The 15,707-nt window shown below is 56.7% G+C and overlaps 2 protein-coding genes across 6 annotated transcripts in view; one reads left to right on the plus strand and one right to left on the minus strand.

The window, feature by feature from the left end:
• Positions 1–8,757, plus strand: part of KCNC1 (potassium voltage-gated channel subfamily C member 1) — a 45,596-nt gene extending 36,839 nt beyond the window's left edge. The window contains exons 3-4 of the mRNA XM_032356890.1: positions 5,073–5,261; positions 7,305–8,757. Coding sequence (XP_032212781.1) covers positions 5,073–5,261; positions 7,305–7,369 — 254 coding nt within the window. The 3' untranslated portion in view covers positions 7,370–8,757. The remainder of the gene's footprint in view (positions 1–5,072; positions 5,262–7,304) is intronic.
• A 4,735-nt stretch (positions 8,758–13,492) lies between these two features.
• Positions 13,493–15,707, minus strand: part of SERGEF (secretion regulating guanine nucleotide exchange factor) — a 219,289-nt gene continuing 217,074 nt past the window's right edge. For 4 of the 5 annotated variants that reach the window (XM_032356894.1, XM_032356892.1, XM_032356891.1 and 1 more), the window contains one exon: positions 13,493–13,854. In XM_032356894.1, the coding sequence (XP_032212785.1) occupies positions 13,511–13,854 (344 nt within the window). In that variant the 3' untranslated portion in view covers positions 13,493–13,510. The remainder of the gene's footprint in view (positions 13,855–15,707) is intronic. The other variant, XR_004289025.1, reaches the window with a different exon arrangement.

A 15,707-nucleotide genomic window follows, 5' to 3' on the forward strand; every position in this document is an offset into this window, starting at 1 on the left:
GGTCTGTCCTGAAGACTCAGGTCTGTGTGTCTGTGAGGGGTGATCTGGTCTCCTCTGTACCATCGTAGGCATGGCCTCCATGTTTGGGGGATTTGTCCTGTGGGGATCGTGGGGGTGGGGATGCCAGGAGGGCATCCCACATAGGGATCGCCTGGGGCTGATGGTCTAGGAGAAGCTGCTTGTCTCCAGAAAGGGTCTCCCATCCCATCTAGAGGTGGGGTCCTAGAGCACCTGCTCTGGACAGTTCGGGGTGCTCCTTCTGTCCTGCCATGTCCATTCACATGTGTGTCTTGTTCATCTCTGCTCCTCTGATATGGGTTGGTCCTTTGTGGTGCCGCGTCTGGGGCTGCAGGGTCCTACCATAGGTGAGCAGGGTGATGGCATGGGGGAGGGTTGGTGGCCAGACCCACTTTTTGCCCACTGGCAGGGAGGGCAGCCGGCAGCTGTGAAGTCCCAGAGAAAGTGCTCCCTGGGCTCCCCAGGAGCCACACACTGTAGCCTCTGGGTCATCTCTGGAGGGGGGCTCCCCCCTGAGCAGCTGAGTGTGCAGCACCCCGGCCCTGGCCTTCCGCCTTCCCCTGCAGGGCCACAGTGAATGGTGGGAGTGGCGGGAGTCCACGGGGCAGGGAGGGTGACAGGAACGGGCAGAGGTGACAAGACAGGATGTGGGCAGGGGCCCTTCGCACGGGCCGACTGAGTTGTTACTCGGGTTAGAGGGCCGGGTTGGGCAGTGGGGGCCCGGAGTGGGGTCCTTGAGGCCCCTAGGCGGGCCAAGGGGGGAGCAGTAGGGAAATGAACCCGCTCTGAGGGCCAGGCATGGGTGTTCTTTTCTGTGTTGTTCACATTTTCTCTCTTTCTCTCTCCACTAATCATGTCTCTCTCTCTCTCTCTCCTCGTTTTGTTGCATGACTTGTGCCAGTTCTCGTGATTATACTCCGCTCGTGTCTCTCACAGACTGTCCCCACTTAGCCTGGGACTTTTCCCCTGAACCCCGTGCTGGGGAGACCCCCTCAGGGCTAAACCCCAGGAAATGCCCAGCACTTCCCACCCTGCCCCAGCCCAGCGGTCGCCACCCCACCGCCCCCCCCACCCCCGGTGCCCGCTGCTGGTGTGAACAGTAAGTAGTCGGCGCTGCCCGGAGAGCAGGGCGGAAAAGCCAGCCGTGCTGGCCAAGGGCCCAGGCACCGGGTTCTCCTTGCTCCAAAGTTTAAAAAAAAATGACCCTCTTGCAGATGCTCATCTCTCTCAGTCCATTTCAAAGCCTGGAAACCATCTCCTTGAGACGCTGCCCATGCTGTCATTCCATCACTGCAGGCGGGCGGGGTGGTAGGGGGCCGAGGGGCCCGGGGCCAGGTGCGCAGTCTTCGGTGGGGGGGCCAGGTGGGAACCAAGGCTCCCGGTGGCCCTCTCCTCCAAAGGACAGCGTGGGGGCAGGAGGGCGGGGAGGTGTGGGGGAACCAGCACTTCTGGCCATTTTCACGGGTTCCCCAGCTTGAGAGAGTTGGCCCCTGCTTGGTTTCTCTCTCTTCCAGCCACCCCTCTGGACTTGGGGAGGGAGAATGCTCCCCGTTTCTGAGAGCAGCCTAAACTGCAAATAAGCAACCTGCCTTGGGAGGCTGGCTCCTTCGCAGAGTGAGATGTAAATACACCCACCTAGTCACAGGTTCCCCTCAAAGGGCATGGTGGTGCTTGAGAGAAGCAGCAGACCCCCAGGTGTGACCGGGAGTCTTTCCAGGGACAGAAAGGTGCCTGATGGCTGTCCCTGCCCCCAGCCCCAGTAGGGGGAACCAGCCCAACTCAGGGCCCTTTAAAGGCCCTGGGAGCTCAGTTCCTCCAGGGCCAGGGCACCAAGGGGCAGAGCTGATAAGTGGGGGCTCAGCACTCAGGGCCAAAGGAGGGGAGTCAAACTTTACCACCCCTTGACCCACTCCTGGGCCAGAACCACCGGCTGTAGATTCCTCCACCGACAGACGATGGCCCCCAGAGAGACAGCAACCCTGGCTCCCCTCCCAGAGGGAGAGGCTGTTAGCTAGGACTTGCTGTTTTCCCCTTGAGGACCATTTGTGCAGAGTACTCTGGGCCCCAACCCCACACCCCATCCACTCTCACCTCCCTGATACCTCTTCCCTTCTCTCTCCCCGCTGCCCTCCTCCCTCAGCCCTTCCCCTGGGAGGGAAGACAGGGGCCAGCCAGAACGGGGAGGCAGGCGGGGCTTGTCTGTGCGCACACGTGTGTGCCCACAGACACGCCCCAAGCGCTAGGCAGCTCCCAGACCCCAGAGAGGCCCCAGTCACGTGGTGTCAGAGTTACCTTGGTAACTGGCCTTTCTGGTTCAGAATAAATCGGGGAGCGAAGCCCCTGGGATTTGTCAAGAAACGCACTGTACGTGAAATGCTTTGCCATCTTGTACGACAGACTTTTTTTTAAGTTCCAAAATTATGATGGGATTTTTTTTTGGATTTGCTTTACGAATAAACCTGATTGGTCCATTTCTCTTTTGACTGACTGCCTCTTTGTAGTGACATGATGTGTACACGGGCTGTGATCCCGCCCACGGGCACGCTGAGTGTGTGCACGTGGAGAAGGATCACTCGTGCGTGTAGTTACATGATGTGAACAGGGTCGTGGAGGAGGGTCCCCCTTTAGTCTTTCAGAGAGCCCCCTCTTGTGTTCACACCCATGTTGGTGGTGCCTTCCGTTGAGGTTCTCCCCCCAGATGAAGTCTTTGAGGGAGTTCTGTTGCCCACCATGGGGACTGAGTTGCTCCCCCCTGGCCTGGAATATTCTGCCTTGAGGGCAGAGAGCAGGGGGCAGGCTCAGTCCCCAAGAGTGATGGGCGGGAGCTGAGGCCAGACAGAGCCACCTCCGCCAGCTCCAGAGGCCTCCACAGCTCTGCTCCTGGACTTGGGAGAGGGAGAGCTGCTTGCTCTGGCCATGCTTTGCCCTCCCCCCGCAATGTCTCCTCAGACCTCTTCCCAGCTTCCTTCTCAGGCTGTCCCAGAGGCCAAGACTCCTCTTTACCCACCCGAGTCCATCCACCACTGTTGTCTTTACACGTCCATCTGCTCTGCTTTGCCGGGACACTGCTGCGAGGAGGCAGAGGAATGGGAGGCCCTCCCGAATCATGGCCCGCTGTCACTGCCTCATGCATACATCCCTGTTGTGCCTTTGCAAGCTGACCAGGCCCGCTGCGGGCAGAAAGAGATGGCGGGCGCTGGCGGGATCAGTGTGGGGGATTAGAGCAGACAAGTGACTAGCTTAAGTCTGCGTGGGGGATGGAGCAGATTCGATGGTTGAATTGGGTCTGTGTGGGGACAGAGGAGACTGTGTGACCAGGCCTGGTCTGTGTGTGTGGTGTGGGACATACAGAGTGACCAGGGTGAGTCTGTGTGGAAACAGAGGAGGCTCAGTGACCAGGCCTGGTCTGTGTGAGGGGTGGGACATACAGGGTGGCCAGGGTGAGTCCGTGTGGGGACAGAGGAGACTGTGTGACCAGGCCTGGTCTGTGTGAGGGGTGGGACATACAGGGTGGCCAGGGTGAGTCTGTGTGGGGACAGAGGAAGCTCAGTGACTAGGCCTGGTCTGGGTTGGGGGACATAGAGAGTGACCAGGGTGAGTCTGTGTGGGGACAGAAGAGGCTCAGTGACCAGGCCTGGTCTGGGGTGGGGGACATACAGAGTGACCAGGGTGAGTCTGTGTGGGGACAGAGGAGACTGTGTGACCAGGCCTGGTCTGTGTGTGTGGTGTGGGACATACAGAGTGACCAGGGTGAGTCTGTGTGGAAACAGAGGAGGCTCAGTGACCAGGCCTGGTCTGTGTGAGGGGTGGGACATACAGGGTGGCCAGGGTGAGTCCGTGTGGGGACAGAGGAGACTGTGTGACCAGGCCTGGTCTGTGTGAGGGGTGGGACATACAGGGTGGCCAGGGTGAGTCTGTGTGGGGACAGAGGAAGCTCAGTGACCAGGCCTGGTCTGGGGTGGGGGACATACAGAGTGACCAGGGTGAGTCTGTGTGGGGACAGAAGAGGCTCAGTGACCAGGCCTGGTCTGGGGTGGGGGACATACAGAGTGACCAGGGTGAGTCTGTGTGGAAACAGAGGAGGCTCAGTGACCAGGCCTGGTCTGTGTGAGGGGTGGGACATACAGGGTGGCCAGGGTGAGTCCGTGTGGGGACAGAGGAGACTGTGTGACCAGGCCTGGTCTGTGTGAGGGGTGGGACATACAGGGTGGCCAGGGTGAGTCTGTGTGGGGACAGAGGAAGCTCAGTGACTAGGCCTGGTCTGGGTTGGGGGACATAGAGAGTGACCAGGGTGAGTCTGTGTGGGGACAGAAGAGGCTCAGTGACCAGGCCTGGTCTGGGGTGGGGGACATACAGAGTGACCAGGGTGAGTCTGTGTGGGGACAGAGGAGACTGTGTGACCAGGCCTGGTCTGTGTAGGGAGTGGGACATACAGAGTGACCAGGTTGAATCCAAATGGGCGGGAGGCAGGATGAGTGATGAGAGAGGGTGTGTGTGGAGGACAGTGTGGAGTGTGTGATGAGGTGGGATCCCAGTGAGGGGTAGAGTTGGGAGATGGGGTCTAGATGGGGCTAGGGCAGCCTTGAGGAACTGCTAGATGTGGGTGGGCAGCAGCCAGGTTCTGGTCAGCAAGAGAGAGAGGTCTGAAAAGGCCACCTCTCTGGACTGGAGTTTTTCTGAGTGTCTGTCTGTCTTCTCCCTGAGCTCTGTGTCTGGCCCCCTACCCATGACCGCATCCACACCACCCTGTCTCATCGGCCCTGCCTTGGGCCCTGGGCTCGGCCCCCAGCACCGCGCTTGCTGGACCCATCACCAACTCATCTTTTTGCAAACTTTGAGCAAACCCAGGAGCCCCTCCTTCCCTGCACTGTGGGCAGCTCACAGGCTGCCCGAATGAGCCGGGAACCCGTAGCCTCGTGCCCCCCTCCGTGGCCCCCTCGCTCTTCTGTCCTCAGGGACAGGCTGCCCTTTGCCAATGCCCCACCTCTGGCCTGTCCCCCTCCCCCACTAAACAGTTTTCAGTGTCTCAATAGCTTCTGCTTATATGTTTGAAGATTCCAAACTGAATGGGGAGGTGGCGAAGGCCGCGCTGGCGAACGAAGACTGCCCCCACATAGACCAGGCCCTCACTCCTGATGAGGGCCTGCCCTTTACTCGCTCGGGCACCCGCGAGAGATACGGACCCTGCTTCCTCTTATCAACCGGGGAGTACGCGTGCCCACCTGGTGGAGGAATGAGAAAGGGTATGTAGGGGAGGCGGGGGCACTCTGCATCAGCTGGGCCGCCTCGCGTTCCTGCAGGTGGGCGGGTGGGCGGCTGGGGAGGGGTGCTGAGGGGCAGGCAGGCACGCGGGGTGGGGGCAAGGAGCAGAAGGAGCCCTCCCAGGGTTGGTCTCTGGAGGCCCGAGTCCCTTTCTCCCAAATGGGATGTCAGGCTGGCAGAGAGCACTTGAGGTCCCCGCAGCTGGGGTTGGAACTGAGCTGAGGGGTAGGAAGGGGCTTGGGGACAGGCTGGATGACCACGGGGCTGTGACATTCAGGTAGGCTGTTATCTGGGGATATGAGAGGAGCCTGGACTCCTCCAAGCTGCTCTGGGAGATAGTAGGTGAGACCAAGAAGGCCAAGTGAGCTCCCCTGTCCCTTGGCAACAGGGTGGGCCAGGCCTGGCCAGGACCCTGTGGGCTTAGCCACCCAAGGTCCATGTTCTGGAAAAGCACCCTTTGAAGAGAATCTGTAGGTCAGTGGGAGGGGAGACATGAAGACAGAGGTGGCCTCAGGGCTTGAGGTGAGGCCAGTGTCACTGCAGAGGTAAGATGTGTGCTAGTCAGAACATCGCCTGTGGCAGTTAGAGAACTCCTGGAGAGAAGGTCAAGCAGGACTCTGTGCCCCACCTTCCATCCTTGGTCATTTCCTCGGGTGTGGTTAGCGCCCCCTTGTGGTTGGTGAAGGTTGAGCCCCACAGTGACCTCTGTTCAAGGTCTCCTTGTATCAGATCTTTATCTGAGGCTGCCCCCCAGCAAGGCAGGGTGGCGGGGGTTGGGGGGGGGGGAGACTTCTACTAGAGCTTGAGCTTGGGCTGGAGAGAAGCTTGAGGCGGGGGCCCAGAGCACCCTAGCTCCAGCTTCGGGCATTGGCCTGAAAGGCAGAGGAAGCCATCCTGGGCCTGTTGGACTGGCTGGGCAGTTCATGCATGCCTGGGAGTGCCTTGCGGGCTCACTTGGGGTGCATGCTGACTGGAGTGGGCAGGCTGGGCGGGAGAGATCATGGGTTTTTCTAGAGCAAGAGTTGGTTAGCCTGTGGCCATTCACAACTGCTCCAATATTTGAAGTGGTTCAACAATGCACCAGGAGAAAACACAGAATTCAAAGTCCAGGGCAAACCCAAACCCAGGAGAGGAGAGGCAGCCTGCACTGAGATGGGGATGTCCTTCTGGTCACTGGTGCTTAGTGGGCCCACTGGATCCAGGCTGGCCCCTGCTTCCTTGCCCTGCCTGGAGGTCCCTCGGACCCCAGTGCGGCCTATACAGCTGCCCGCATGGCGCTGCATGGGGGAGGGCTGCGGGCATGGGGCGGGCCCATCCCAGGCACCTTCCGTGGATAGGCCCGATGCTCCCCTTCTCAACTGGCTTTTTCCTGGGGGGACGCTCTAGAATCCAAGGAGCAGGGGCGGCCAGAGGGAGGCAGGGGGAAAGCAGGGAGGCTTTGTGGCTGTGCTCTGCCCGGTAAGGTCTCCTGGGCAGCCTGTCTCCTTCACCTTGAGTGGTGGCTCAATCTGGGTGGCCTAAAAGAGCGGAAGAGTCTCTTCGCTGTGCTTCCAGAAGCCCAGGGAGAGTGGGACAGAAGAAGCCCCACCTCCCTGTAGTGGCCAAGGGAGCCCAGCGGCAGCCACTGTCCACAGGTGGGACCCGCTCCCCAGTCCCACAGAAGCAGGGGTGCCAGAGTCTCTGGGAGGCACCGAGGGTGAAGTGCCCCCACCCACATCCACCCGGCCCTGTTCTCACGGATTCGTGACAGCGCTGAGGACTTGCTTCTCTCCGGAGAATCGCAGTGCCCAAGCCACGTGCAGAGTAGGGAAGTTAGGGACCCGACACGGTCCCCAGGAGGGAGAAAGAGAGGCGCACTGGGCCGGCTCACTGCATGGGAAAACCAAGCCAGCTGGAGAAGAATCTGCCTGCCTCTGCATGCGTCTGCTCTGTCTTTCCTCCTCCTTCCTTAAAAACTAAGTACCAAGCGGGATGGGAAAGCCGAGAAGAGAAGCTCAAGTGTTAATTGTATTCTTTACATACAGATCTTTGCAAAGAAAGCCCTGTCATTGCTAAGTATATGCCGACAGAGGCTGTGAGAGTGACTTGACCAGGCGGCTTGGCCGAGGACACTGGTGGCTATTAAGCATCTGGGTGGACCAGCAGCCCCTCCTCACCCTCGGACAGAGTAAATTCACGCCAATGCAGGTTTGCCGGACGAGTCCGAGTGGCCCAGGTCTTGTACTAGGACGGACGTAGCTTTTTCTACGGCCAAATGGTAACTGACCGTAGAGGATTTCTTTTCCTTCTTTTCCTTTTCTTTTTCTTTCCTTTCCTTTTCTTTCTTTCTTTTTTTCTTTTTCTTTTTTTTTTTTTTAACATTTTATTTTATTCGGGGCGGGGGGTGGAGGGGTTCCTTAGCATGACTTGCATGAAGTTAAACAGAAAACCCAGCAAACCAAACCCACCAACCCTCCTGCAACTGTCATGAACACCCTAAACAACTACAACAACAAGAAAAAAAAAAAAAAGCAAAAAGTCCTCTATTTTCTTTCCAAGCTCTTTACTTTGACACAACGTTGCTGGAGCCAGACTGTATCAGCGTTTGGTAGAAACCTGTACGTTTCTGGGGGCCGGGGGGGGGGGCGGTGGGGACTGAGAATGGATGAATGGCTTCCCTTTTTGTACACGAGCTCGAGAGTCAAGGTTCCCAAAAGGGCAGTCGGTCAGTCATCGGTCATATTGACCTCACCTTCATAGTTCATCTCTCACGCGGAAACCGAGAACTTTGCTCCAAGTAGAATTGTGGAAACGCGCACTGCTGCTTTCTTCCCTGTCTGGCATGCTTGTGACCCAGCGGACGTCTCCCCAAGACCCCTGACAGCGGCTAGTCTAGGTTGATTCTATCATCTTCTTGGTGTGTAGACCCAGTGTGACCAGCTCCCATAACAAGTCGTTCATAGTAAATAATCAACACCGTGCGGATCTTCCGAGTGTTACCTTAGAACACCAAAATCAGGACCACGGGAGGGGCAGCCCCCCTCCACCTTTATTAAGGCACAACCTGGCATTGTATGCAATTTAGTACTTCAGAGTAAAAAACTGCATGCCCAATGTGATGCAAAGACGATTCTAGCATGAAATAAATTTTGTATCATGGTTTCTGTATAGTCTAAAGCAGATTTGTTTTCCTGAAGCAATTGGAGGTTTGCAGAGACCCACTTCTGCATCTTGAATAAATATAGTATTTTCCCAACAGAAACAGAGGACAGTAGCTTGGCTTTGATCTGATTCTAAAATTAGTGGTGGGGTGGGGGGTGGGGAAGGATGATATTTTTGAAAAACACATGCTTGAGTTGAAAAAAAAAAATGCAACATCTCGAGCTTTCACTGCAGCTCGCAACATTTCCTGGAAAGAGAGCAATGCTGCTTTAGCTCAACACCCTCCCCTCCTCGGGCCCTGGCCCTCCATAATAAAAAGCTGACTTTTGAGATGAAGCATGGATTTGGGTTTTTATTGCCTTGGGTAGGGTTCCAATGTGCCTATAATCAGGCCTGCTGGGCTGGGCTGGGGTAAACTGAGGGGCTGGCTGTCCCCCTTCTGGGAAAAAGCAGGTTCTTCCTGTTTGGTGTGGGGAGGGAGACCGTTCTCAGAAGGCTTGGAGCAAAGACTTGACCCTAAAAAGAGCATGTCCTCTGGTGGGGTTCAGTGACAGGGAAACTTCTCTGCGAGTCGTGCCATACTGACAAGTCCTTGAACCTGACCGTGTCAGAGCTCCCAGCCCCTGTGCAGACATTATCCACCCCCTCCCAGGGCCGTTCATGCATCTGATGGTGGCAGAGGCAGGGGTCTGACTGACAGATCTGGGTGCCCTACCCTGCGGCACCCTGCTGGGTCCAGTCCACCAGACCCCCTTACTGCACGCATCTCACTCAGCCGAGAGGCGTCTTGAAGGCGAGGAACCCTCTTTCGGGGATCTGGATTTATGTGGGTTGTTCACTTGGTTTCTCAAGAGGAATAGAGTAGAGACTGGGGTTCCAATTCTTTTTTTATCCATTGGAGAATCCAGGAATGTTTGGGTGGAAAGTCCCTAGCGGTCATGGCAGTCAGCCTTTGAGCATTTTGTAGACGAGGAAGTGAGGTCTGCACAGGAGAATGCAGGAGAATGGACTTCCCAGGGCCACAACCAAGTGGGTGTCAGACTTCGGCTCCCTTGATACCCTCAGCATGGCCTGGGTCAGCTGTCAGATGGGTGGGTGGGAAGCTGAAGGTGGGTGTGAATTCTCCTCCAGCAGTGCCTTCCCCTCTCAGAGCCTTTGCCTGTGGGGCCTGGGAACCAAGGGCGCGGGGTCAGTGGGGCAATGAGTACAATAAGGCCCAAGGGGTCATGCAGCCAAAGAGCTGCCAAGTCACACCGTGTGCGTCACAGCCGTTCACAAGTATCGGGACGTGAGAGCCAAGCAGCCTCAGCGGCTGCAGGGAACATCATGTTCACCCTGCCTAGGAGTCAGCCTGGTTCCTCTGGTGGACCCAAGAGGGCTGAACACAAAGCCGTTTGCAGTGCGGGTTCTCTGGGACAGAATAGCTGATGGGGAAAGGAGACGAACATACATGGAACGTTCTGCTGAATGGGCGGGGTATGGGGGGGGGGTTCGTCTGGGAAAGAGCCCACAGTAATTCCACCTGCCCATTTTAGAGGCAAGAGGACAGATGCAGAGAGGTAAAGGAACTGGGCCAGCGGCACACAGCTAGGGAAAGATGAAGGAAGATTTTCACCCAGGTGGGCTGCTCTAGGGCTCGGGTGAAGCTATCTCAAGCTAACTGGGGCCTTCTTGCGGCTAGAGCCCAGAACTGACAAGATCACTAGCACGGCTGGTCCTGAATCCCAGGGCGCTCAGGACCTGGCCTCCTGCCCTCCTTCATGAAGCGCAGCGGGCATGAGCGAAGTGGCCACTTTACACGCTGCTCAGAACCTTCCACACATCTGGCCACCTCACTCTTCTGCTTGAGCATCTGCCCTCACTCCCCGCCAACCGTCCCTCCACGTCCCACCTAACATGCTGACTGCCAATTCCCATCTGTTACTAAGTCTCTTTCTGCAGAAGTGGCAGGAGCCTGGGGTGGCTGGGCGGAGGGGGCAAGCGGGATAGGGAGCGGGAGAGCACTTTCCTCTGAGCCCCGGGCCCGGATTCACCTTTGGAAGCCGGGTCTCATCTAGTTTGAATTTGACAGCTACTGGGGCCAAGATGGTGGGGGATCAAGGGAAGAGGGGGTGCCTGTGGCCCGGGTCGGGGTTTGTGTGGCAGACAGGTGAGGGTGCGAACAGCCCGCTAACTCCTGGAACGTGGGGACCGCACAGTCACTGCAGACGCCAGGCGCAGGACCTGCGAGCACACCGTGGGGCTCACACCCCTGTTCTGCTCCCTTCCTTCTCACGCGGGAGGAACGTGGAGGCCCATCTACTTGGCCTATCAGAAAAGAAGTAATTTTTAAAAATGAGTGGGTATTTGCTCCAGGTGCCTCCTAAGGCGCATTAGCTAACCGGGTGGAGGATACTGACCTTAAATTTCAACTGGTTAGAACGCACAACACCGTTCCCACACACGTGGAAGAGATGAACGGAGGCCAGGCGGGTGTGAGGGATCGGACCCCCTTGTTGAGCCTCCTCATCCCTGGTGGCCCTAAGAGTGTGCTCCTCGGTTCCTTCGTGAACACTTACCGGGCACTTCCTCTGTATCAGGACCCATCCTCGGTGAAGGGGTTCCGGAGTCCACCAAGATTCTGTCCCTTGCTCTCAAGGAGCTCAGGATCTATTTGGAATGAGGGGCATGGAGATCTATAAGTCCGAGAATGACCACAGGAATCAAAGGGTCCAGAAAACATCTGGGCAACACTGTCGACAGCCCCAGGAGCTCCCGGGCACTCATCAGGCCCAGTGGACAGGCTCCCGGGCACTCATCAGGCCCAGTGGACAGGCTCCTGGGCACTCATCAGGCCCAGTGGACAGGCTTGCAGAAAGCCCGGCGGCTGCCATAGGGAAGGCAGACGAAGGAAGTGAAGGGGACGGGACTGTGTGCCGTGTTGTCGAGAGCTGGGAGTCATTCACTCCCCCATATGGGGATGGTCTGTGCCCCGCAGCTTGCCAGAACCGTCTGAGTCAGCTTCTGAGCCAGAGTCTGAAGCAGGCCTGCCCCTGTTCCAGGCTGGGAAGGAGCCCCGAGATGCTTCCTTCTTATACCCACGGGGAGGGCCTCGGGAGAGGCACCAGGGCTCAGCAGAAGACTTGGAACTGGGGATTCTTCCAGCCAGTGCTGACGGAGGCGGGAGGGAACCCTGGGCCACCACACTGCGGGAGAGAGTGTGTTGGCTCCTTGTGAGCAGTAAGCCTGTCTAGGAGTATGGGCCTGAGTACTATCGGGATGGGACAGTTTTCTGGCCGATGCGTCTGATGCCGATCATTCGCCTGTGGGCCTGGAGGTAGGGGGCGGCAGTAACTGTGGGCTTTCTTCAGGACGGGTCATCTCTGGGCCATGCAACTGCCCCATTTTTGAGGGTGTGGGAGCCTTGGCAAGAGCAGCTCAGGTGCACAGAGATGGCTTTACCATTGCGGAAGTGCCTAGAGGCCGTTCTAGCCTCTACTGGTTTTGGGAGGTGGGCACCCAAGGCTATGCTGGCCAGGGCAGTGCTGTTTGCTAGGATGCAATACCGGGAGAGGGCTCCACGCACTGGTGTTCAAGGGCAGCCAGTGGCTGTGGGTGGTGTCTAGGTTCAGACCTGGAGAGCTCAGGACTGTCGTCATCCCCACTCCACGGAGCTGAACCCTCTCCTCATCTCAGGGGTGCCCCTCGTCTGCCCCCCTGGTTTAGCTCAAAGCTCTGAATGGGTCACCTCCCACTCAGGACCCTGGGCCAGGAGTGAGGTATGTGACCCCTTTCCCTTTACAGGCCTCTGTTTCTCCGAATGAATAATGAAAGTGTTGGATAAGACCAGTGATTTCAAAACTTTCTCAAGGACCCCTTGTCAATTCTGTGTGAAGCCCAGTATATAATATAGATGAAAATAAAGCTGCTGTGGATAACGTGGGGGGCGGGGACCTGGACCTCTGTCCACATGGCTTTCCTTCACCCACAGCCCACCCAGGTGGCCACTGAATTCTCAGGAGACGTCTAACAAATGCGCTTTGAAGGCCTCTAGGCTAGAAGGTCATCTTGCCGGTCCTCTGCTCTGATGTCCTGGGGTTTTGTCACTTCCTAGAGCCTAGCCCTCACAGACCCCACAGACCAAGACCCCTGAGTCACAGAGGGAAGGTGGTGTGGAACAGGCCACGGACTGGGCTACCTAGCTAGCGACACTGCCACACAGTCCCCCAGGGAAAGCCATTTTCTGAGGCAGAGGGACAGGCACTATGTCTCCCCCAAGCCACAGCTGCCACCTAGGGAAGCCTGGGGCCTGTGGCCTGGTCTGGTCCCCATTTTACCTGAAGGCCCTCCTCCTGCAGAGGCAAGGAGGGCAGACAGGCAGATGTCAAGGGTTAGGGGTAGACTCCCCTGCCCATGCTGTGGCCCGTCCCTCCTCATCGGAAGCTACACAGCTTAGCTGTTAGTTATACAGACCAGGTCGGGGGTGTGCCTGGCTCGGATGGAGACACCGATCTGAGAGCTCGCTAGGTCTAGATTCCCTTGTCCGTCCCAGGCATCTCCTCTGTCAGGCCTTCCCAGGAGTCCTGCCTCTTCCTCCACTCTCTTATCTCCACTTCCTTCCAGCCCCCGTCCAGAGCCTTCTCCTTTCTCCCTTCACCTAGTCACCAGGACAAGAACTGCTCCCTGTCCGGGCACCCACCTGCCTGACTCAGTCTCCTTGAACCAACAAACTAATGCTCCAGGTGCTGAGAATCGAAGGCTGGGGGACCGTAACCAGCCCAGGGGATGGGGCTGGGCTTTCTGTCCCCACCAGGTGAAGACAGACTGGAGCCTGCTGTTTTCCATGTCCTTTGGCGATTCTAGTTTAAATGTCACTCAGAGACCTGACTCCCCAGTCAGGCAACCCACCTGGGTTCTTGTTATTGCTCTCAAGAGGATCCTTGTTCCCATCTGTCTGTGTCCTTGAACCCCAGACACTGGCCAGGTGGCCTCTCATCGCTCTGGCCCGTGGTCAGCCCAACCACAGTGCCTCCACAGCCCTTCTCGGGCCAACCCCACAAGTTGACCAAGCAATCCTCTGGGAACACACTGGGTGGGAAAAGTCACTTTATTAAAGGGCCTCTGTCACAAGCCCCCCATTTCTGGACCTGCCATATTGGCTTTGGGCAGAAGCTTCTGGTTGCCTTTCCTTCCAATTTCTCTCTTTGTCCATGGCTTCCTGAGATTCAGCATCCTCAGTGGCATCTGGGGAAGAGCCAGTGACCTTGGGGTGTTGGCCCAACTCAGGGAGAACTGGCAGCTGGCAGAGGGCCAGGGAGTGGCCAGCCCCACAGCCCACGAGGAGTCCCAGTGACGACCGCAGAGCCTGAACAGGCTTCGGGGCCCAGATGTTGTCTTCGGAGCCATCCCCGCACATGCCGTGCTCGTTCCAGCCCCAAGAGTAACACGTCCCTCCTGCGAAAGAGAGAGAAGACCACTCTAGAAGAGGTTCGGAGAACAGGGCCGAACGCTCACGCTGAGGGTGCAGGGAGACCATAAATCCCGGTTTACACACAAGGAAACCAAAGCTCAACCACACTTGGTGGCACGCTCAGCACCCCTGCTTCCACCCTGCCCCCCCAGAGCAGTGTCTCCGACTCCTGCCAACCCGCAACTGTCGCTGCCCCAAACCTGGCCCTCCTCGTCCTCGGCCCTTCCCTCAAGGTAACCTCTTCTACCACCAGCCCCGACCCACCACGATCCTAGACCTGCCAACTCTGCCTTCAGAAGAACTTTGTTCAAACCCTTCCGTGTCCCCCCCACCCCCCATCTCCACTGCCATCCCCTGAGCCCGACACCATTCTCCCTCATGTGCAGCCACGCCAACAGCCAACAGACTAGCTGGGCCAGTCACCATCCACCCCAACCTTCACAGAGCATGTAGTTGATCTAGTGGTCACATCAGTACCCTGCTCAAAAGTCTTCAGTGACTTTCCGTGTCCTTAAAGGTCTTTCCTTGGCCCATGAGGCCCTGAGGGATCTGGTTCCTGACTATCTTGCTGGCGTCCCCTGACACAACTCTCTCCCTCACCCACTGCATTCCAGAACCCTGCCTTCTTTCACATCGTTACACAGGCCTCACAGGGCCTTCCTTTCTCTTGAAGCCCTCTTTTTACTGGGCTCCAGACCTCCTCGTCCTTTATTTTATTTACTTTTTAAATTTTGTTTATTTATCTGACAGAGAGAGATCACAAGTAGGCAGAGAGGCAGGCAGAGAGAGAGGGGGAAGCAGGCTCCCCAATGAGCAGAGGGACCAATGCGGGGCTCGATCCCAGGATTCTGAGACCATGACCCAAGCCGAAGGCAGAGGCTTTAACCCACTGAGCCACCCAGGCGCCCCCTCCTCATCCTTTAGATCCCAGTTAAATGTGGCTCTGCAGACAGAGTCCCTGGCCACCCAGTCCAACTTGGATTCCTGTTATCACCCTTGGACTCTCCCCTCATGGGGACCCTGGCACTCTGTAGTGAAGAGATGACTTGTGTGGTGATGTGTGCACTGTTCTCTCTCACCGGCCTGTCTGCTCTACAGGGACGGAAGGACGGGGTACGTTCTGTTCACTGCTGGATCCCTAGCCTGGTACACAGTTGGTGCTCAGTAAGGGCTCACGGATGGGGTAAAAGATTGAATGAACTGAGTTATACAGCCAGAGGGTTTCCAGGCCAGCATTCAAGCACAGATTTCTCTGACAGCCAGTGATGCCCACACCCCAGCGTACATGCTCTTCCTAGCTTTTAGATCCTTCCCCAGGGCCAAACTCACTCATATTTTTCTATAGTCATTAAAAAAAATTTGTCCAGTTTATTAAGCTAATACATCCTCATGACGAAATGGAAAATGACAAAACAGAAAATATGGATGGGTATGAAGAAAAAGCAGACTTTGAGTCTTGCCACTAGTATGAATATTTTAATCTCTTGCAAGACCTTCAATTTGTGAAATTTATAAATATTTGTGCATATGTTGTCCTGCTTTCGTCCCTTACTATTATAACACAAATATTTCTCCACAGAACTGCAAACTATTCAAAAAGGAAATTAAAAAAAATTCTTTGAGGGGCACCTGGGTGGCTCAGTTGTCGGGCATCTGCCTTCGGCTCAGGTCAGATCTCGGGGTCCTGGGATCTAGCCCCATATTGGGCTCCCTGCTCAGCGGGAAGCCTGCTTCTCCCTCTCCCACTCCCCCTACTTGTGTTCTCTCTCTCGCTGTGTCTCTCTCTCTGTCAAATAAATTAAATCTTTAAAAAAATTGTTTGAAATTTTGAAACAGT

This window comes from Mustela erminea, chromosome 9, assembly GCF_009829155.1.
Source record: "Mustela erminea isolate mMusErm1 chromosome 9, mMusErm1.Pri, whole genome shotgun sequence".
Lineage (NCBI taxonomy): Eukaryota > Metazoa > Chordata > Mammalia > Carnivora > Mustelidae > Mustela > Mustela erminea.